The sequence below is a fragment of the Marmota monax genome, unplaced genomic scaffold, assembly GCF_021218885.2.
Source record: "Marmota monax isolate L192 unplaced genomic scaffold, Marmota_monax_Labrador192_F-V1.1 WCK01_AAM20220418_F8-fsc00021, whole genome shotgun sequence".
Lineage (NCBI taxonomy): Eukaryota > Metazoa > Chordata > Mammalia > Rodentia > Sciuridae > Marmota > Marmota monax.
This window is the reverse complement of record NW_026695228.1, coordinates 27,397,375-27,418,692: the sequence shown is the minus strand read 5'-3', so window position 1 is coordinate 27,418,692 and position 21,318 is coordinate 27,397,375. Positions and strand designations below refer to the sequence as shown.

General features: G+C 42.1%; 1 protein-coding gene across 1 annotated transcript; it reads right to left on the bottom strand.

Annotated features, from left to right (window-relative positions):
• Positions 1 to 734: 734 nt before the first annotated feature.
• Positions 735 to 21,114, bottom strand: LOC124088047 (zinc finger protein 266-like). Its single transcript, XM_046437377.2, is given in 10 exon segments — positions 735 to 6,884; positions 6,886 to 7,879; positions 7,881 to 8,059; positions 8,855 to 8,937; positions 9,649 to 9,735; positions 10,481 to 10,607; positions 11,397 to 11,485; positions 12,702 to 12,854; positions 13,044 to 13,121; positions 20,991 to 21,114. Coding segments are annotated over 8 exon segments (1,821 nt in total). The 5' UTR covers positions 12,727 to 12,854; positions 13,044 to 13,121; positions 20,991 to 21,114; the 3' UTR covers positions 735 to 6,647.
• Between the last annotated feature and the right edge of the window lie 204 nt (positions 21,115 to 21,318).

Genomic DNA, 21,318 nt, shown 5'->3' with positions numbered 1-21,318 from the left:
TTACCAACTCTAGTGTCAGTGTATATTAAGTTGGACAAAAACCCAGTTGATTCAAGTCCGATCCTTCTGCAGCATCTCAGGGGACATCAGGAGTTACCTGGAATCTTGACATGGGGGAACCAAATGGCTAATCTATTGACTACCAAAGGGACTAACATAGCTACTGCTCAGTCTCAACAGAACCTTCAGATGGCTCAAGGACTTCATGAACTTACTCACTTAAACTGGAGAGAGTTACATCAGAGATTCCCCCTGATTCCCATAAAAGATTTTAAAAAGATCATAAGGACATATAAATCATATATGCCATTTTTACAGGTCTTACCACTTAAATCCCACTGGGGTCAACCCCAGGGGCCTCAGACCTAATGTCATCTGGCAAACTTATGTGACCCACTATGCACCTTTTGGAAAATTAAAAAATATATATGTCTATAGATACTTATTTACATACTTGTTGAGCAACTGCTCATTCGGGCAAAAAAGCTCAACACGCTGAAAGCCATTTCCTACAATGTTTTGCCATTTTGGGATTACCCTTACAATGGGCCGCACTTTGTGAGCGAATCATTACAAGAATTCTTCCAAACTTGGAATATTAAACACACCTCTGGAATACCATACAATCCAAAAGGTCAAGCTATAATTGAGAGGCATAATAAGACCTTAAAGGACCAACTAATAAAACAAAAAGGGGGAAAACAACCCCCATGACCAATTAAGGACAGCCATGCTTACATTAAATATTTTATTTGCTAAGATTTGCCCTGTGACATAATATGTGGTCTATTTTTGAGAAAGATCCATGTGCTGCTGAGTAAAAAAGTGTATCCGCTTGATGTTGGGTGGTATATTCTATATATGTCAATTAACTCTAAGTTATTAATTGTATTACGAGCTCTATAGTTTCTTTATTCAACTTTTGTTTGGAAGATCTGTCCAGTGGTGAGAGAGGTTAAAATCTCCCATGATTATAGTGTTGTGGTCTATTTGACTCTTGAACTTGAGAAGAGTTTTTTTGATGAACGTAGCTGCACCATTGTTTGGGGCATATATATTAATGATTGTTAAGTCTCATTGGTGTATGATTCCCTTGAGCAGTATGTAGTGTCCTCCTTTATCCCTGTTGATTAACTTTGGCTTGAAGTCTATTTTATTTGATATGAGTATGGACACCACTGCTTGCTTCCGAGGTCCAGGTGAATGGTATGATTTTTCCCAACCTTTCATCTTCAGTCTGTGTATGTCTTTTCCTATCAGATGAGTCTCCTGTAGGCAGTATATTGTTGGATCTTTTTGTTTAATCCAGTCTATTAGCCTATGTCTTTTTATTGGTGCGTTTAAGCCATTAACATTTAGGGTTGCTATTGAGATATGGTTTGTCTTCCAGCCATATTTGTTTATGTTACTTAACATGATTTGTTTTTCCTCTTTGATTAGTTTTTCCTTTACTACCTCCCGCTGTTGGTTTTCATTGTTATTTTTCATTTCCTCTTCCTGTAATGTTTTGCCAAGGATGTTTTGAAACGCTGGTTTTCTAGCTGCAAATTCTTTTAACTTTTGTTTATCACGGCGGAAGATTTGTATTTCATCTTCAATCCTGAAGCTTAATTTCACTGGATACATGATTCTTGGTTGGAACCCATTTTCTTTCAGCATTTGAAATATGTTGTTCCAGGATCTTCTAGCTTTCAGAGTCTGGGTTGAAAGATCAGCTGTTATCCTGATTGGTTTTGAAAGAACGATCAAGGCTTGCCATTGGAGAAAATGCCCGTTTATTGAGGAACAGCTCTGCATATTTATAGAGCCAGGAGTGGTTTGACAGTTATGACAGTTTAATGGTTGAAGGGTTTGACAGTGCTTTTTGATTGGTGGGTAAGGATCATGTGAGCCAGCAGGGCTAGTCTGATTGGTGGGTAAGGGTCATGTGAGCCAGCAGGGCTCACCATTGGACAGCAGGATCATGTGAGCCAGCAGGGCTCACCATTGGACGGCAGGATCATGTGAGCCAGCAGGGCTAGTCTGATTGGTGGGTAAGGATCACGTGAGCCAGCAGGGCTCACCATTGGACGGCTCTTCTTGGGGGATGGGGAAGTTAGTCTTTGGAGCCGGGGCAACTTCCAACAGGTTTACCCCTAAATGTAATCTGCTTCCTTTCTCTTGTGGCTTTTAAGATTCTCTCATCTAATGAAGATGTTGGGCATCTTCATTATAATGTGTCTTGGTGTGAATCTCTTTGTGATTTTGCACATTCGGCATCCTGTAGGCTTCTAGGATTTGGATTTGTTTCATTCTTCAAGTTTGGGAAGTTTTCTAGTATTATTTCATTGAATAGATTGCTCATTCCTTTGGTTTGGACCTCTATATCCTCCTGTATCGCATCAACTCTTAAGTTTGGTCTCTTTATGTTATCCCATATTTCTTGGATGTTCTGCTCATGGTTTATTAACATTCTCACTAAGCTGTCTATATTCTTTTCAAGTTGAAATACTTTGTCTTCGTTGTCTGATGTTCTATCTTCTAAGTGTTCTACTCTGCTGGTAATACTCTCATTTGAGTTTTTAATTTGGTTTATTGTTTCCTTCATTTCCAGGATTTCTGTTTTGTTTTGTTTTTTTTTTTAATAACCTCTATCTCCCTGTAGAGTTGATCTTTTGCTTCTTGGATTTATTTATGTAATTCATTGTCAAAGTGATCTTTCATTGTCTGATTTTGCTGTCTAAATGTCTTCCTTGAGACTCCAGATCATCTGAGGCATGTATATCCTGAACTCTTTATCTAACATTCCATCTGCTGCAGATATTACCTCTTCCAATGTTGAATTGACCTGCATTGTTTGTGGTCCTTTCTTTCCTTGTCTTTTCATACTGCTCATGTTCTTTCCAGCTTTGTGAAACTGTTGTGTTAATTATTTTCCACTTATATATTTATATTGCTCTTGTATAGCTCCAAAAACTCTTTTTGTGTAGAAAGACAATGTTAACAGTTCCCAATATCAATAGTACATCATCTAAGCACAAATTTTCATTATTAATACATTTATAGTTAGACTCTAAGTCTACAGATATTGGCTTCAATTATTATTTAAAAATATAGTCATTAGTTTCATAAAAGGCATACCATTTATGGTGGCATATAAAAACTGAATTTCAGACGTAGGGTGTTATGCTTAGGAGGAAAGGAGTGAGGGTATGAGGTTAATCTAACTTAGCAACTTTGGAGCACTCTAACCAATAGACTGGTAATTTATGGAAGAATGTATAGATTCAACCTCCTATCTGTACTTAGAAAGTTACCCTACATATAGATAGTAAAAGTTAGGGGGTTGAAAGTGGGATAGAGGGAGTAAGAATGAAGAAAAAAATAGCAAGGAAGAAAAGAGAAAAAAGAGAGGGAAAAAGAAAATAAGAAAAAAAGGGGGGAGGTGGGGCATATGCAATTCCTCTATATTATTCTGGTGATTCAGTTATTAAAGTCCTATTTCATGCACAGTTCTTTCACATATGTTGAGGTTGTGAAAGAGAGAGAAGTTAACAAAAAAAAAAAAAAAGTCTCTCAGAACTCTGTTTTCCTTTCTTCCAGTAGGTAGCATTGTCTATTCCTAGCTTGAGCTTCTGTGTTCAGGATGGTGGATGTAGCCAGTGTGAAAGGATATGAGCTTCCACCTGTAGCCTCCCTACTCTAGTCTCTGAGATGGAAACCAGGTGCCTGTACAGTTGTTGTTTTGCGTTGATAGCTACACCCCCCAAAAGCTTGTGGGAAAATTTCTGAGTTATTGCAGCTAAGGGTAGGGGAGTTGGAAACCAGGTACCTGGATCAGCCGCATAACCATGCTGGTAGCCATGCCCCAGGTTGATGGGTTTTAAGGGTTGATGGGCTTCCCCCGGTCTGGCGCGCAGGGCCGGGCCAGGCTTCCTCCTCCGGTTTGGTGTGGGGGCCGGGGGCGGGCTTCCTCCTCCAGTCTACCTTAAATATTTTAATTTTTTGCAAAGACCAACCTCTAACTGCTTTCCAGAGACATTGGTCTAATCAGACACCTTATTTGAAAGTAGAGGTCCGATGGAGGGACCCCCTTACTGGATCATGGTGCGGTCCTGATCCCCTCATTAGTGCAGGGAGGGGATTTGGGTGTGTATTCCCGATTGGGGAGCCAAGTCCAATTTGGGTACCCACTAGAGATCTAAAATACTGTTCACCAGAACAAAAATGATTACCCAAGAGCACCCCCTCTTGAGGTATGATTATTTTCTCATTTGTAATGAAAAGACCATTCTGGATGCTTTGCCTGGTTGTGATGGGACTCCTCATTGTCTCCCTCATGGCATTCATGTTTGTTGGGGGAGACGCGCTTTGGGGAGGCACACTTTGATGCCGTACTTCATATCCTTGGCTCCCCCTGCAAGCAGTGTGTCACTAAGGCCCTTCTCAATAGTCGATGCTACGGGACCAAATATGATTGAGGTAATGGCTTATGGGGGGCATATGTAATCCACGATCTTGAAGTCTTTGAAGCTGGCTCAGGTCACCTCGCTGCTCTTGGCTACAGCATCTGCTGGCCCAAACAATTGGTTCTTCCTTCTAACCCCAAGGCCCCCCCACATGCCCGGGCACAACATTCGAGTCAGGCGTGGTCCACACTGCTTGTTATAAATCAGCATCTAAATGTACTAACAAGGGTGTAACTTACTGAATGGGCCACACTGAGGAGTCCCATTCAGGTATCAGTGTCCTGGAAGCGGTGGTAAGCCAATTTGTTGGTCCTTATATGCCCCCCCTGGGAAAGAATGGACCTTTAAAAGCTACTGCCATTCCCGTTTGGTGGAATATAACCTCACCTCTTACTAGTAGATGCCCTATACTCCCACCCCACTCAGAAGTTTTTTGCCCTTGGTGACCATGCCTAACGTCACCTGTCTCACTAGAAATGGCACTCAAGATGTGGGGACGTTGAATCCCTTCTGGTGTGGAGGCAATAGGTTTTTTGATCAGTAGGTGGTATGCTCTGTCCTCCTAATGGTACTGCCTTCTTCTGTGGGGATATGGCGTACAGTGTCCTACCGGGTAATTGGATTGATCTGCATTGTGGTCCTCCTCCTCCCTAACATTGGGGTCCTCCCTAATAACCAGTCCCTGCCCATACCTGCTGTTGATTATTCCCTTTCCAGGCCCCGAAGAGTCATTCATGCTGTTCCTTTGCTGTTGGGTCTGGGGGTGGCCACGGGATAGGAACTGGTCTTGCTGGCCTTGGTACTTCTTTACAGATGTAAAATAAGCTTTCTCAGCAGATGAAAGATGATATGCACCATGTTGCCGGCACTATCTTGGACCTGCAATCTCAATTCCTTGGCTGCAATAGTCCTCCAAAACCGTTGTGGCCTGAACCTGCTTACCGCCAAAGAGGGAGGATTATGCCTGGTCCTACAGGAGGAGCACTGCTTCTATGCAAATCGCTCTGGTATTGTTCAAGATAAGATTAAAAGGTTACAGGAGGACCTTGAAAACCGTCAGAATGAGCTGCAATCAAGCCTTCTATGGACTGGGCTAAATGGGTGGCTCCCTTACCTTCTCCCCTTGGTAGGCCCCTTGGTTACTATAATTCTTGTATTTACATTTGGACCTTGTATAAACAACAGGCTCCTCCAGTTTCTCAAGGATCGAGCCAAAGCTGTTCAATTGATGGTGGTCCGGCAGCGATATGCTGTCTTACAAGATACTGACTAGGAACCCTATGAGGTTGGCCATGGCCCCTACCAGAACGTGCAGGTGTAAGTCAGAGGCAAGAGGGTTTTTCTTCATAGGCCTAAGTCATCTCCTTTCCTTTCCTTGAGGTTTCCCATTGGGTCTGCTGACCCTGCGGTGAACTGCCTGAAGAGCCAGAGTGGTAGTCAATGACGGGTAAGATCCCCAGAGGGGGACAACCTAAGACAGGCACACTCTCGAGTAAAGCAGACACCCGCCAATAAAACAAAAAGGGGGAGATGTAGGGCACGGGGAGATGTAGGGCATGTCACATCAAAGAAATAGAAATCTATGATGGAGAAAAGGGAATCTAACTTGCAGACTGATGCTCACTTCCTGGTCTTGGGGCTGCACATGGCTAAGATGGCACCTGGTGATCAGCCAGAAGGCTTTACCGTGGGTTGTGATGAAAAATCGGACCACTTCTAGGATAGGCTCAGAACCCTTCTGCCCTCGTGGACAGCTCATGTCTCCCCTTACTGCCTGTAGAATGGGTGTACACTTGAACTCTCCTCACCCTGCTGATCTTTATCCTGATTGGTTCCTGTGCCTTATATTAGCTGTGTGTGCTTCCTCAATAAATGAGCTCCAGCCTTGACTGGTCTCCCTGATGTGTTTGATTGTCCTCCAGCAAGGGAGGGCTGGGTGCAGGAGGTCAGTCAGCCGTCTCCTTTCTTGGCTTGTCCTGGCTGGGGTGTGTTCTCCCTATCTCTCCTGCAGGTCAGGAGGGAACAAGGACTAAAAACCCCAACACCTTACATGTTCATTAAGACCTGAAATAGGAGTGAAGATATTTCCAAATTCCTTACATTCATAGTTTTCTTTTTTCCCCAAATCTCTGAAGTAAACAGGGACACCATAAAGCTTTCCCACATTTCTTATATTGACAGTTTCTATTCCACATGCCTTCATTCATGATTGTGAAAGGAACTGGGAGAACTGAAGGCTTTCCCACACTCCTTACATTCATACGGTTTCTCTCCACTGTGAATTCTTTTATGTAACTGAAATGAATTTGAATATCTGAAGGTTTTCCCACACTGCTCACATTCATAAGGTTTTTCTCCAGTGTGGATTCTCATGTGAAGGGTAACACATATGGGAAACTTAAAGGCTTTCCCACATTGTAGACATATGTATGGTTTTTTGACTACTGTGAGTCCGCATGTGATTATTAAGACTGGAGGAATGTGTAAATACTTTCCCACACTCCTTGCATTCAAAGGGCTTCTCTCCTGTATGAATCCTCAGATGTCCACTAAGATTTGAGGAAACAGCAAATGCTTTCCCACATTTGAAACATACAAAGGGCTTCTCTCCAGTGTGGGTTCTTATGTCACTGAGGCGGGAGGATCTAGCAAAGGCTTTCCCACAATCTTTGCACTCATATGGCTTCTCTCCAGTGTGAGCTGGTAAATGTTTCCTAAGGCCAGAATGCCCCGTGAAGGCTTTGCCACAGTCTTTACATTTGAAGGGTTTTGTTCCAGTGTGAATTTGAAGGTGATTATGAAGGCATGAGGAATTTCTGAAGGATTTTCCACATACCATACGTTCAAAAGGTTTCTCTGCAGTGTGGTTTTTTACATGTTCAGTGAGGTATGAAGACATTTTTAAAACAATCCCATGTTTCTTTTGTTCACAGGGTTTGTATTCAATGTGAATTTTAACATGTTGACTTAAGCAAGAAGAAACAGTGAAAGCTTTCCCACATTCTGTACATGTATAAGGTTTATCTCCAGTGTGAGTTTTTCTATGCTGAGTAAGCTGACAAGACCTAGTAAAGGCTTTCCCACATTCCTTACATTCATAGGGGTTATCTCCACTTTGGGTTCCCATGTGAATATTTAGGTATGCAGAATATCTAAAGTCTTTTCCACATTCCTTACACTTGTAGGGTTTTTCAGCACTGTGTGTCTGTATACACACAGCAAGGCTAGTGGAGTGAATGAAATCCATCCTGTATTCCTTCAGTTCAAGGAGTTTGTATCCATTATGAGTTCTTCTATGGGCCTGAAGGTGTAGTGGATCAACAAAAGCTTTCCCACCATCATTGCACTCAAAGGGTTTATCTTGAGTGCATATTTTCTGGTAAACAGCTTTTGGAGGCAAGCTGAAAGTTTGCCTACAATGATTCAAAAAAAAGTTTCTTTTCAGGAGAGGTTCTCTTGTGCAAAGGAAAGAAGTCTATTCTATGTTGATCACAATCAGAAGTGGTCCCTGTATTTTGCATTCTCATGTGTGATGTAAGGCAAGTACGTCCACTGATAAATTCTCCACATGGCTTACAGTCACAGAGCTCCCCTCCATTGTGCCTTCTTGCCTGTTCATAAAGGGATGAATAATGGTTAAAGTATTTTTCAGACTCATTAATAGATTACATGCACCTGAAAACTGAAAATTGTGATGATCTACATTTCTTCAATTTTCATTATTTGCATACAGTTTCTGCTTCTCTCTCTCTCTCTCTCTCTCTCTCTCTCTCTCTCTCTCTCTCTCTCTCTCTCTCTCTCTTTTTCTTTTTTAAGAGACAGATTCTATATTGTACAGGCTGGCTTTTAATGTTGGGTTCAAGTGACCTTCTGCCTGAGCTTCCTGAGTAGCTGGAACTATAAGTGAACACCACTTCTGGCTTATTGATTTATTTTTATTTTCTTTTTCCTCTCCACCTCCCCATGGTATTGGGAATTAAACCTGTGCTCTACCACTGAGCTATATTCCCAACCCTTCTAATTCTTTGAGACAGAATCTTACTAAATTTCCAAGGCTGACCTCAAACTTGTGATCCTCCTTCCTACTCTCTTGCTGGGATTACTTTGCCAGAATACTCTGCCATCTATTCTAAACTTGAAAAGACCTCTACAGTTTAGTGACAACCTTTTAAAAACTATCTAGTTACATATCTGGAAATGTGTACTTGTGGGAACTTGGGAGCAACAAGTTTCATGTTAGGTTTGGGGCACCCCCAAATTCATATTCCTATTTTGCCTCTAGAGCCATTGCTCCTTCTTAGGTCAATGCTACTTCTCTCAAATCTCTCTTGTTCTGATTTTCTATAATGGAATTCCCAATCTTCTTTAAATATAGAAAATTAGAAATACCCCCTTGTTAGTCTTACCCTAAGTATCTCACTGGAGATCTGTTCCCTCAAAAAATTCTGCTGAAGTGAAGCCCCTTTGATTTTAAGTCCCATTTTCCATTCTAAAGTAAGAGAAAAAGAAATATAAGGGTCTGGAGACAGAAATGATAGATAGGAGGTGAAAATGGTAGAGATCATTTGCACTTATTTCCAAATTAAACATAATAAAGCAAAAAAAAAAGATTTCACAATTTTCACTATGTCAAAAATCTGGCAAAGATAAGGACATGGCATCAAAATTTTATATGATTTATTACCAATTGATCCTATGAAAGTTAAAATTGGTGGTGAACACAAAGAACATTTATCTTGGAAGGGGACAAACATAAAGAAGTATACATCAAAACAATGAAGAAATGCAACAGGTTATATTGTGAGATTACAGAAAAGTCTAAGTTGGCAGAGAGTAAAAGAGTATAGAAGGTTGAAGATTTCCTAACTTCTGATAAAAATGATCTGATGCTTCTGAGATCAAGTGCATCTTTTTTTTTTTAAAGAGAGAGGGAGAGAGGGAGGGAGGGAGGGAGAGGGGGGGAGAGAGAGAGAGAGAGAGAGAGGGAGAATTTTAATATTTATTTATTTATTTTAGTTTTCGGCGGACACAACATCTTTGTTTGTATGTGGTGCTGAGGATCGAACCCGGACCGCATGCATGCCAGGCGAGCGTGCTACCGCTTGAGCCACATCCCCAGCCCTCAAGTGCATCTTTAAAAGTTTCTTCTTTATACTTATAGTGAATTTACTGACCAGGAGTATTGTCCATGAACACTTACCTTGGAGAACCCCTCCTTTCACTATCTTTGACTCTTCCTGCTCCAACCAAGAGATCAGGCTGGGTTTGAGGAGCTGACATTCTGTACCTAGGGAAAGACATATTCATGGAAAAAGCTAATGGAAGAGATGATAAACCTTCTCATGATTCAGGAACCACAGCTCTAATGAAAGCAGTGAAATTATTTCAAAAAGTTTAAAAATACAAGTATCTTCTCTGCCTGTGTCCCATAAAAATTAGTTGTTTCTGACCCCTAAAATTCCAAATTCAGGCTTATGTTCACATTTACAAAGCACTAAGACCTTCTTTTTTTTTTTTTTAATCCAAATAGGAAATAGAGTGAAACAGTGATCTTCATTCTCACAGGGAATGAAAATCACACCTGATTGGTTTTGGTTTTTTTTGTTTTGTTTTGTTTTGTTTTTGTTGTTGTTGTTTTGTTTTTTGTTTTTGTTTTTTGTTTTTGTTTTTGTTTTTTTTGCAGTAGTAGGGATGGAACTCAGGGCCTTGTGCATGCTAGGCTGAGCCACACTCCCAGGTAGTACGCCTGTGATCCTTAAACCTTACAGCGTGTAAGAGTCACCTGGAGAATTTCTTGGACACATATGACAGGGCCCTAACTGTGTTTCTGAGTATATGAAAGGTGGAAACTGAGGTAATGTATGTTAGGCCACATTTTGAGAACCACCACACAGATTAAAAGCTATTATGATAAAGGCTGTGTCTCTATTATTTCCTACTATATTCAGAGTTGACTTCATTGATACTGCAACACAGTAAGTACATACAAAATATATTTTCTAGGAGGCTACACAGAATTATGGTAGTCCTACCTACTATGGTCAGGTTCTCATAGTTCTCCAGCATCACGTCTTTGTACAGGTTTCTCTGAGTTGGGTCCAGTAAAATCCACTCCTCCTGGGTGAAGTGCACAGCCACATCATCAAAGGTCACCAAGTCCTAAACCATCACACACATGCTGGTTTGAGCCAAGTAACACATCCACCAATGGCCACTGGAAAATGAGGAAATGAGACCAAAGCCTAAAAAGAGTTCTGAGGTCTCTCACTGTCTACCCCAGGATTCAATGATGCTAGGAATTCTTCTCTCTATGCACACTCACTCTCTGTCCATCTCCTCTAGTTATATGGCTTGAATGGCACTTCTTATATGTGATCTTCTCTCAACACAAGAGTAGGTGCTCATCTTATTTCCCTCTACTGTAGCACACTCTTGAGTACCGTGTAAATATTAGATAAACAACACTTTCATCTCGCTTATCATTGTCAGAGCACTCAGCAAAATATGAAACATGTAGTCAGCACCATAAGGGAACATTAATTAGTAACACATGAAATACTAGTCTTCCTAGTATTTCATGTGATTTCATGAAATACTAGGGTGATTTCATGCCAATAAATGGCTCTACTCCCTGGGGAAATTCAACTAGGGACTTAAGTCATTGATCTATGCTTTATTTGCTTTAAGAAGTTCTGGAAGTCAGGCATGGTGGTATATACCTGTGGTCTCAATTACTCAGGAGGCTGAAATGGAAGAATTGCTCAAGCCCAGATGCTTGAGATCAGCTTAGACAACATGTCACACAAAAAAAATTCCAGAGGGAGAAACACCTCTCAGAACCCACCTCAAAAAATAAGAAGTTCTGAAGATGATTATGAGTAGAAGAAAACATGTCACCTTGTTAGCCGCATGTTCAAGATTTTGTACAAGGATACATGCTCTGCATACCTGATCACAGTTTGGCAGGAAGACAGTTATCTTCCTTTCTGCTTCTGTCTTTTCTTCATGAAGGCAAACTGGATCCCTCTACAAAAGACCTCAGGAAAAAGAAATAAGGTATGTGTTGTGGTTTGCATATGAGGTATCCCCTGAGAGGCTCATGTGTTAGGTAATTGTGGCAATGTTCAGGGGTGAAATTATCAGATTATGTGAGCTCTAACCTCATCCATGGATTAATTCATTTGATGGATTAGTCCATTTAATGGATTAATAATTTAAATAAACAATTAGGTATGGCTGTAAGCAGGTGGAGCATGGACAGAGGAAATAGGTCTCTTGAAGGTGAGGGGCATGCCCTTGGGGATTACAGCTTGTCCCTAGCTCCCTGCACACTCTCTGCTTCCTGGTTGCCATGAGCTAAGCCACTTTCTCCACCACACTCTTTGACCATGGAGTTCTGCCATATCTTGCACCCACAGCAATGCAGTCAGCCAGCCAACCATGGATTAACTCTGAAACCGTGAGCCCAAAATAAACTTTTCTTCCTCTAAATTGTTCCTGCTAGGTATTTTGATTATAGCAATGAAAAGCTAACACTGCATGAGAACTCAGAGCTGCCCATAATTCCCACAATTTACATGTCTAGAAGTCATTCCATCCTAGTTTGAAATTTCCACGTAACCCTGCACACTTGACATTAAGTACACACTACTCCTGTATGAGGCCAGCAGTCTGCCTCACATAGAGCCAGAAAAGGAGACCATATGCCATGCTGCCCAAACAGGAAAAGGATAGTAGTCTCATTATACATAAGGAAAGCTATAGCCTTGAGAGATTGACTATTTGCCCATAGCAATAAAACTCATGAAAGAGTGGGAGGAGGGGAGCGAGGGGGGGAAGTGCCGGGGAGTGATACTGGCCAAACTGTATTGTTATATTGTGTGCATGCACTAAGATGTAAGAACAAATCCCACCATTATGTACAACTATAATGTACCAATTAAAAAAAAATCATGGGACTGGGGCAGTAGAGCCCTTGCCTAGCATGTGCAAGGCCCTGGGTTCAATCCTCAGCACCACATAAAAATAAATAAATAAAAGAAAGGTATTGTGTCCAATTACAACTGAAAAATAAATATTTTTTTTAAATCATGAAGAAGCTTCTACAGCATTTCTTCCCAGAATATATACACCAGGGGGGTTGACTGAAAACATAGGATTCCCTGGTCCACTACATTTCCTGAGAGAGCACTGGACTCCATACAGGGAGAACCTGAAGGAGAGTCTCTGAACAAGATCATCAGTAGGACTTACCATGGGACAAATCAATGGCTGCCATCTTGTGACACTGGTGGTGTTATGTGCCTGAATGATTCTTTCCTTGATTCAGAGAACACTGCAGGACAGCTATGAAGCTACACCAACAGTGGCCATCTTCACTCCTCTTTATTCAGGGTTAACTTAGTCCTGTTCACATCATCATCAATCAACAAATATTAATTATTAATAATTAAACATTAGCTCTCTTTGCAGATGGCATATGTGAAAGACTGAAAAAAATTATATTACAATAGTATTAGTAACATCAATTGCTATTTACTAAAGACTAGACCTCAGAAGTTATAATAGCAGCTTTATGTATATAAGATCACTTACCATTGGGCTGGGGTTGTGCTTCAGTAGTAGAGCATTCACCTAGCATGGTGAGGCACCAGGTTCGATCCTCAGCACTGCCTAAAAAGAAATCAACAAAATAAAGGTATTGTGTCCATCTACAACTTAAAAAAAAAAAAATTAAAAAAACGATCACTTATCATTAACAATCCTGTAGATAATATTACCTTCCCCAATTTTGGTACTGAGGATTGAACCCAGGAGCACTCTACCACTAAGCCACACCCCAAGCCCTTTTAACTTTAAGTTTTATTTTGAGACAGGGTCTTGCTAAATTGCCCATACTGTCTGTGGACTTGCAATCGTCCTGCCTTTGCCTCCCAAATTGCTGGGATGGCAGGTGTGTGCCACTGTATCTGGCCTTATCATCTCTATTGAATGCTGAAAAACTTAGATTTAAAGAATGCTGGTAATGTCCAGTATTATCCAGTTAGGAAGTAGTGAACGAGGACTTGAATGCAATTGCGTTTGTCTCTGAAACCAGATCTATTACAGCTGTTGTTAGAGGTTGAGTATTCCTTATCTAAATATCTGGAGCCAGAAGTATTTCAGATTTCAGAATTGTGGGGGGCTGGGTTCAGCCATATGCTCACAAAGTTTTGGATTTCAGGTTTTTGGATTAGGAATGCTCAACATGTATTCTCAACGTAACCAGAAGTCAGTTTAGACACGTCCTTGTGAAACAATGATCACTAGTCACATGTGTCACTACTGACCACTTCATATGAAACTAGGACTAAAGAACCGTATTTTAAAATTTCTTTTTTTTTTTTAACATTTATTTATTTTTTTTAGTTTTCGGCGGACACATCATCTTTGTTTGTATGTGGTGCTGAGGATCGAACCCGGGCCGCACGCATGCCAGACAAGTGTGCTACCGCTTGAGCCATATCCCCAGCCCCTAAAATTTCATTTAATTTTAATAAAAATAACAATCATGAGTAAGTCAAGCACAGAATATTAACCCACGTACTGACTTACGTGGTATTCAAATGATGACAAATAATGAAGTTTGCATAGTTCATTATCTAAGAACCAAATTCAACCTCACAAAAATTATCCAAAGCTTGTTCTATAAGACAGAAACTCTGAAATGACACTGGATTACAAAGACCACCTACCCAGATTCCTAGTATAAACTGTACCAACCACCACAAGTCTCGACCTGGAGATCCTTAGGCTAAACAGGCCCAAATATGTGTAGTCTGATGGCACTCCAAAGAATAGTTGACCTTTTAAAAATTGAGATTAATATATAAGCAAACACACATTCAGTGGGTGAACTTTGACCACTGCATACATTTGAGTAATCAAAAGCCTACAAGATACAGAACATGTTCATCTCCCTAGAAGACCCTCTTGCACCTTCCAGTCCATTCTCACACATCATCTCCTGTGCTCTCAGTTTCTGCATGCTGCATACATCCTGTATATGTACAGTAGGTGCTGTGCTCATCTATCTCAAATGTACATCCTGACATTTCTCTATTGTTTAAAGAAACATTTTGGGAGAAAATATTAAAATCTCCCACTGGAATGATGTTCATGTCTATTTCTGATGTCTGCAAAGAACTTTGATATATCTTGTAACAAAATTATTTGGTGGATACACATTGAACTTTAATATTTTTGAGGGAAAAAAAATCTGGCATCATAATGAACTCTATTTCTCTAAGAATGTTACTGGATGATGTCATGTGACATAGCGATCACCTTTCCTTTGGAGAGTTTTTGCATCTCATAGTACAGCACTGTATCCCCTTTGGACACCAATGTCCCCCTTGACCTGGCATAGCACCTAAGTCATGCAAGGCATCCAATAACTGTTGGACAAACAACTGAGATCCTTCTCAACACTGCTAAAGTATACCTAGATTATAAGGGCAGCAGGTGTAGCTCAAAGGTAGAGAACTGGCTTAGCACATGAGAGGCCCTGGGTTCTATCCTCTAGATTATAGCTAAATAACTGTCAATGACAATGTAAATCTCAGTTTTCAGGAAATGTATTAAATTACTCGAAAGTGCAAGGGTAGAAAGTGCGAATGGTAGGAACACAGACATTGTGTCCTGTGCCCTCACGTATCAGTCCCAGCTCATCTAACATTCCCATGACCTCCTGAAGTGCCCTTGCACCCTGATTCCCTTGGTTGGTCTGCGAGTCCAACAGCCAGGGCTTGTGTGCATCACAGAGGGCTGCTGCCTACCTTGGCCCAGGCAACCCACCAAACTTCACCTGCCAGTGGGCTGCAATGACACCATTTCCAGCATTGTGGAAAAGGCTCCTTACCAGTATGGCCATCTTTAGAAACTCGAGGATATATGTTATTAGAGTTCATTTTATATTTCCTAATAAATCAAGGTGACATTTTTTGTCTCCTCACAGGACCCTCCTCCTACAGAACTGATACAGTGTTGCCAAAGATGGACATCCAATGATCAGAATTTGGAAGTGGTCAGTCAAGCATTTGGGCCTGACCATATAGCTGGTTTCTTCTTTTCTTCATTTCTCTTCCCTCTCTCCCTTACTCTCCCTCTGTGTCTGTCTGTCTCTCTTTCTTTCTGGTACTAGGGATTTAACCCAGGGGTGCTTTGTACTTTACCACTGAGCTGTATTCCCTGCCATTTTTTAGTTTTTGAGGCAGGATCTCACTAAGTGGCTTAGTGCCTCTCTATATTCCTGAGGTTGGCCTTGGACTTTAAATCCTCCTGCCTCAGCCTCCCAAGTCACTGGGATTACAGATGTGCACCACCATATCTGGTTAGGACTGGGTTTCTTCTTCCTTTTTTTCATCATAGATGGATTCAATACCTTTACTTTATTTATTTATTTTTATGTGGTACTGAGGATCAAACCCAGTGCCTCACACATGCTAGGCAAGGGCTCTACCACTGAGCTTCAACCCCAGCCCTAGAGCTGGTTTCTTAAAACAGAAAAAGCATTTGGCAGAGCCAGGCATGGTGGCACATGCCTATAATCCCAGCAGCTTGGGAGGCTGAAACAGGAGGATTACAAGTTTAAAGACAGCCTCAACAAAAGCGAGGCACTAAGCAACTCAGTGAAACCCTTCTCTAAATAAGTTACAAAATTTAAAAAATAAATAAGTTACAAAACAGGGCCAGGGATGTGGCTCAGTGGTTGAGTGTCCCTGAGTTTAATCCCCAGTACCGCCCAAAAAAGCATTTGGCAGGATCATATCAACCAAGGTACTGTCTGTGGTAGACTGTGATAAAGAACTTGCCTTAGAAATCCAAGTAAATAGCCAGGTGCAGTGGTGCATGCCTGTAATCCCAACAACTCAGGAGGCTGAGGCAAAAAGATGGCAAGTTTAAAGCCTGTCTCAGCAACTTAGAGAGCCCCTGTCTCAAATTAAAAAAAAAATTAAAAAGGGCTTGGGATGTGGCTCAGTGGTTAAACACCCCTGATACTAAAAACAAACAAACAAACAAACAAAGCCAGGCAGAATGGCTCAGGCCTATAATCCCATGGCTCTGGAGGCTGAGATAGGAGGATCGCAAGTTGAGGCCAGCCTCAGCAACTTAGTGAGGCTCTAAGCAACTTAGTGAGACCCTGTCTCAAGATAAAAAAGTTTAAAAGTAAAAAAGGCTGGAGATATGACTCAGTGAAAAAGCACCTCTAGGTTTAATCCCCAATATCAAGAGGAAAAAAAAAAGAAGTTCTCCAAGTAAATGCTATCCTTAACCATTACAGAACTAACTACATAATTACAAGATTTTGTGGTAAGAGATGGATTCTTCTGAGCAGACTTGTGAGAATATAACAAGCTCAGATCTTCTGACTTGCAGTTCAATTTAAGGTCTGACAATCAAACAGCTTCCAAGACAGCTATTAAAGCTAATTTTCAGTTGCTACAAGACTGTTTATAATCATTGAAAATCAAACACAAAATTTAATTGAACAGGTTAAATTACATCCAGAGTCAATTCAGTGTCACCTAGTTTTTCAAGTGAAAATCAGAGTATGAATTACTGTTCTGTAAGTGGGGGTGGGGGAGTAAGTCTTCTTTGGGGCCTTTTGTTTGCTAACCTGTGTACTTGAATAATTTATCTAAGTAAAAGTCTCAATGCTGATAGCCAAAAACCTGATTTGAGTCACAGTGAAAAGTCACAGCCTTTCACCCAATTTCTACACTCAGGTCACTCGCAAACCTAGAACACCTTCATGAAAAGAAATAATAATCAGAACTATCCACATGAAAAAGCTTCCCTCACGCCTCCCCCAACGGGACCTGCAGCCATTTACTACAGTAACTATGCATTAAGGAAAAAGAAATACCCTACTGGTCTTGAGGGCAGGAGGGGGGGCTCTGTCCCTCTTCTCTCAGAGATGACCCCCTCACCCTCAAGTGTCCCTTTCTCCCCTTTTCTATCCCTTCTAATAAACTCATGCCTGTCTATAACAATGAGCAACATGTTTGATATTTTTCTGGCATGAATGCAAAAGAATCCGGATGAAGAGATGGTCTGCAAGCTGACCCAGGTTGGCAGAAGGCCCATGCTCTGTAACACTATCGCTGCCCAAAGGAAATAGTGTCAGAGAGAAGCTGACCATACTCACGACTTGCTCAAGCTGACTGACCTACTGGGGAGAAGTGGAAACCACTTTTAAGGCAGGGTTAGCAAAGTAGGATGGGGAGACTAGCAAGCTGATTACCCCCGGAGTCAGTGGGCAACACCTAGACAGTCACTAGACTTTCCCAACCTCACAGAGAATATGATGTCACCTCGCTTGTCATCTCTATTGTCATTTGCATCAGTTGCTTCACACCCCCAACCCCAAAGAGGTCAGCTGGGACACACTAGAGAGGGAGCTGCCTAAAAATGGGGCAACAGAAACCACAAAGGGAAGCAATGCACAATATAAGGGCCATGTGGGGCTACCAAAAGTTTGTCACTTAACACCTAAGGAGAGAGGAAAAAGTATTTATCCATCCTAAAGATAAAAACCATTTAAAAGGTTTTTCTTAAAAAGAGAAAGGGGTAGAGGTATAGAGACTGATTATCTTAAAGTCTGGACAACCCAGAGACAATTGCCTAGAGGGCAGGGTCCCTTACCCTTTCCTCTTATCAGCCAGAGACAGAAACCAAGAACCACCACTTCTGGAAGCTCAAAGAAAAAAGGAAAAAAAAAAGTGGGATGGAGAGAGTGAAGCCTTGGATTTTAGGCAGCGACAACTTCAAGAGGGGAAAAAAAGAAGAGGAACTTAAGTACTGAGCAAAAGCCAGTGCTATGTAGGCCTCTAGCTCTTAGATTACTGATTTAAAAAGAAAGCCAGGAGGGGGAAACAAAGGGGGGCAGAATTATATTTGAACTGGTAAGTTGCCTGGGCTGACCTCAGATCTAAGATCCTCCCAAGTCACTGAGATTACAGGTGAGCACGACTGTGCCCGACTCCTTTGGCCAATATTAAAATTTATTGACTTTATTCAGTCAATACACAGTAAATATTAGGCCTAACAGCTGTAAGTTGCCCCCACCTCCAAAAGGACACGATACATGATTTGAGGACTACACAAAGGCACCATCTTTGCAAACAAGATCTTAATGTCATCTCCTTCAGCAGGAACACTGTGTGACATTGCTGATAACATCGTTCTCCAAGGAGACTCTGAGTGCATCACTCAGGAAGGACACAGAACTCCTGTATCTTCTAGTACTTTTTGAATTCTTGTGGCAACATAATCATTTAGAAATTTGGCATCCAAACTAAAATCAACAGACATTCCTGTTGGTACCTTCAAGAAAAAACTCCTTCAGGACAGAAGTTCTGACCACCTTTTTAAATGCATCCTGGAGTTCTGAACCATGTGAGGTGGCTATTACTTCCTCCAGGGCTTCTAATTCGAGAAACTGTCCCTATTGACCACCAGCTACTCACCAAGTAACAACATAAAACTAGCCACCTAGTAGGCTCTCCTGGAAATGAGCCCGTAACCCTCCCTCCACACCCAGCTCCCCATTACACTCTGGGTCACAGAAACCACAACCCATAAGCTTGGCACTGCTTCAGAGGCCACCTCACAACAGGAAGGAGACAAATATAGACCCTTTGATATATTTTACCAGCCACCAGGGTGGCTTCCTCAGTCTTTTGCCAGATGCCAGAATACTAAAGGAAGTCACTCCTCACCCAGATGCACTGACTACAGAGAAAGCCCCTTGGGAATAACTGAACAATAATGCGAGTGTGTAGACTATGAAAAGGGCACTGCTAACCATCATATGTGAAGAAGCTTACTCTCCATCCATTAACCAGGTTGGTCTAATAAAGGATGGGACCCAGGAAACAACAGAAGCCTTAGGCAATCCAGAGGTCCCATGTGTGGGTTTACTGTCAACTACTGGACCATCATCTGAAAACCATTCCTTTCAAATTGTTCACTGAGGTGAAAATTCAACCTAGTGGAGGAAAAAAAGAATTTATTTGGTGGTAAAGGGTTGAATCAGGGAGATACCAAATTCAAGCGGTCTTGAAAATGTACTTCTAGGTTTGAGATGTAGTGGATGCATTTAATAGTTTAAACTTAAGGAGGTTGTTAATTACACGCTCATGCAGCAAGAATCAAACTGTCTTGTAAGAAAGGAGTTGGGCACTCTCAGGAAATCAAAGGGGGTGTTTCACAAACTGTTAGGAAGGCCAGTGTATTTCCTTCCAAAGTTGCAGTTCAGCCAAGTCCAGCATGTATTCAGATGGGTATGGGCAGGAAGTAGAGTTCAAAAGGTCAGCTGTGGATGTGCCTAATTCCTGGTTTGACATGGCCTCTTAACTCCATTTTAAGTGCCCTAACCAATAAATATTGCTCCACTTTTTCTGACGATGGTTTCATAAATAAATTCTTAAAAAATCCTCTAGGGAATCTCCTACAGATACCCAAAATATAAAACAAAACCGAACCTCTTCACATACATTAGAACCATAATAAAACACGTCTTTTTCCCTTAAAAGTTAGATGTTTCAAGTCAAAAACCCTGTATCCAAAATGCTTGGGACCAGAAGGGTTTCAAATTTCAAAATTTTCAGATTTTGGAACATTTATTTGATTGATTGATGTATTTATTCACATATGTGTATCTGTGTATTAATTTGTGTGTAGTTATTCATACAAACATACACGCACACTGGGAACTAAACTCAGGAGCACTTTACCACGGAGCAACATCCCCAGTCCCTTTTATTTTTTGAGACGGTTTGGCTGAGTTGCTGGGCCAGGCGCAGGGGAACACTCCTGTAATCCTCCCAGCGACTTGGGATGCTAAGACAGAAGGATCCCAATTCAAGGTCAGCCTCAGCAATTTAGCGAGGCCCTGTCTCAGTAAAACAATGGGAAGGAGTGGGAGGTAGCGGAGTCACGAGTGCCCCAGGTTCGACCCCAGGACCACACGGAAAACAAGATACACTAGTGGCCAACACCAGAGTCAAATAAATAAGTTCTTCCCTTGGGCGTGTTTCCTTCAAACTGACCGCCCAAGCCCCCTCCGGGAAACCTGCGGGTAATACCAGAGCCTCAGCAAAGGTGTGGTCCCTTGGGCACCCTCTCCAGCGACCCCCGCCGCGCAGGCCGCGCGCGTCCGCGAGCAGACACGTGCACGCCCCACTCTCCACCTTCCCCCACTGCCCCTAACGGGTGTGCCCGAGGGCCCGCCGCTCAGGGGAAACGCCGGCTCGCACTGCAGGAGGACGCCAACTTTCGCACGGGGCTCAATGCTCGCGGCGGCCCCGAGACCACCTCACGTCACCGCGCGCAACTCCTCTCCTCCGGGGTAAGCCACAGGGACCGCGGGGGAGGCGTGGGAAGAAAAGCGGGCGCCGTTTCGAACGCGGCCAGAGGAAGCGCCTCGCCGCACGCCGCGCACCGGCTCCGGGCCGCACGGTCGCCGCTTCCCGAGGCCCGTGCGGCCCTCGCACTTACACTACTCCGTCCAGCTTCCCTCCGCCCGCCTCCCCAGAGCCACGAGAGCAACCACGACTACGCGAAAGAATGAACTGGGTCGCGCAGAGCCTACGCCGGAAGAGACCGCCGCAAGTGACGTCACTTCCGTTCCGCCCCTCTGCCGGAGGGAGTCTGTGTGTGAGCATAGAAAAGACTGATGAAAATTGTATACTATGTAAGGAAAAAAAGATATTAAGAATTAAAAGTAGAAAGGTCTTAAGGTAATGAAGCACATAAATTCCAGACTTTAAGAATAAAAATAATGAGAAAAAAAATCCATTAATAAAAAGGGGTGGGAGTACTGGGG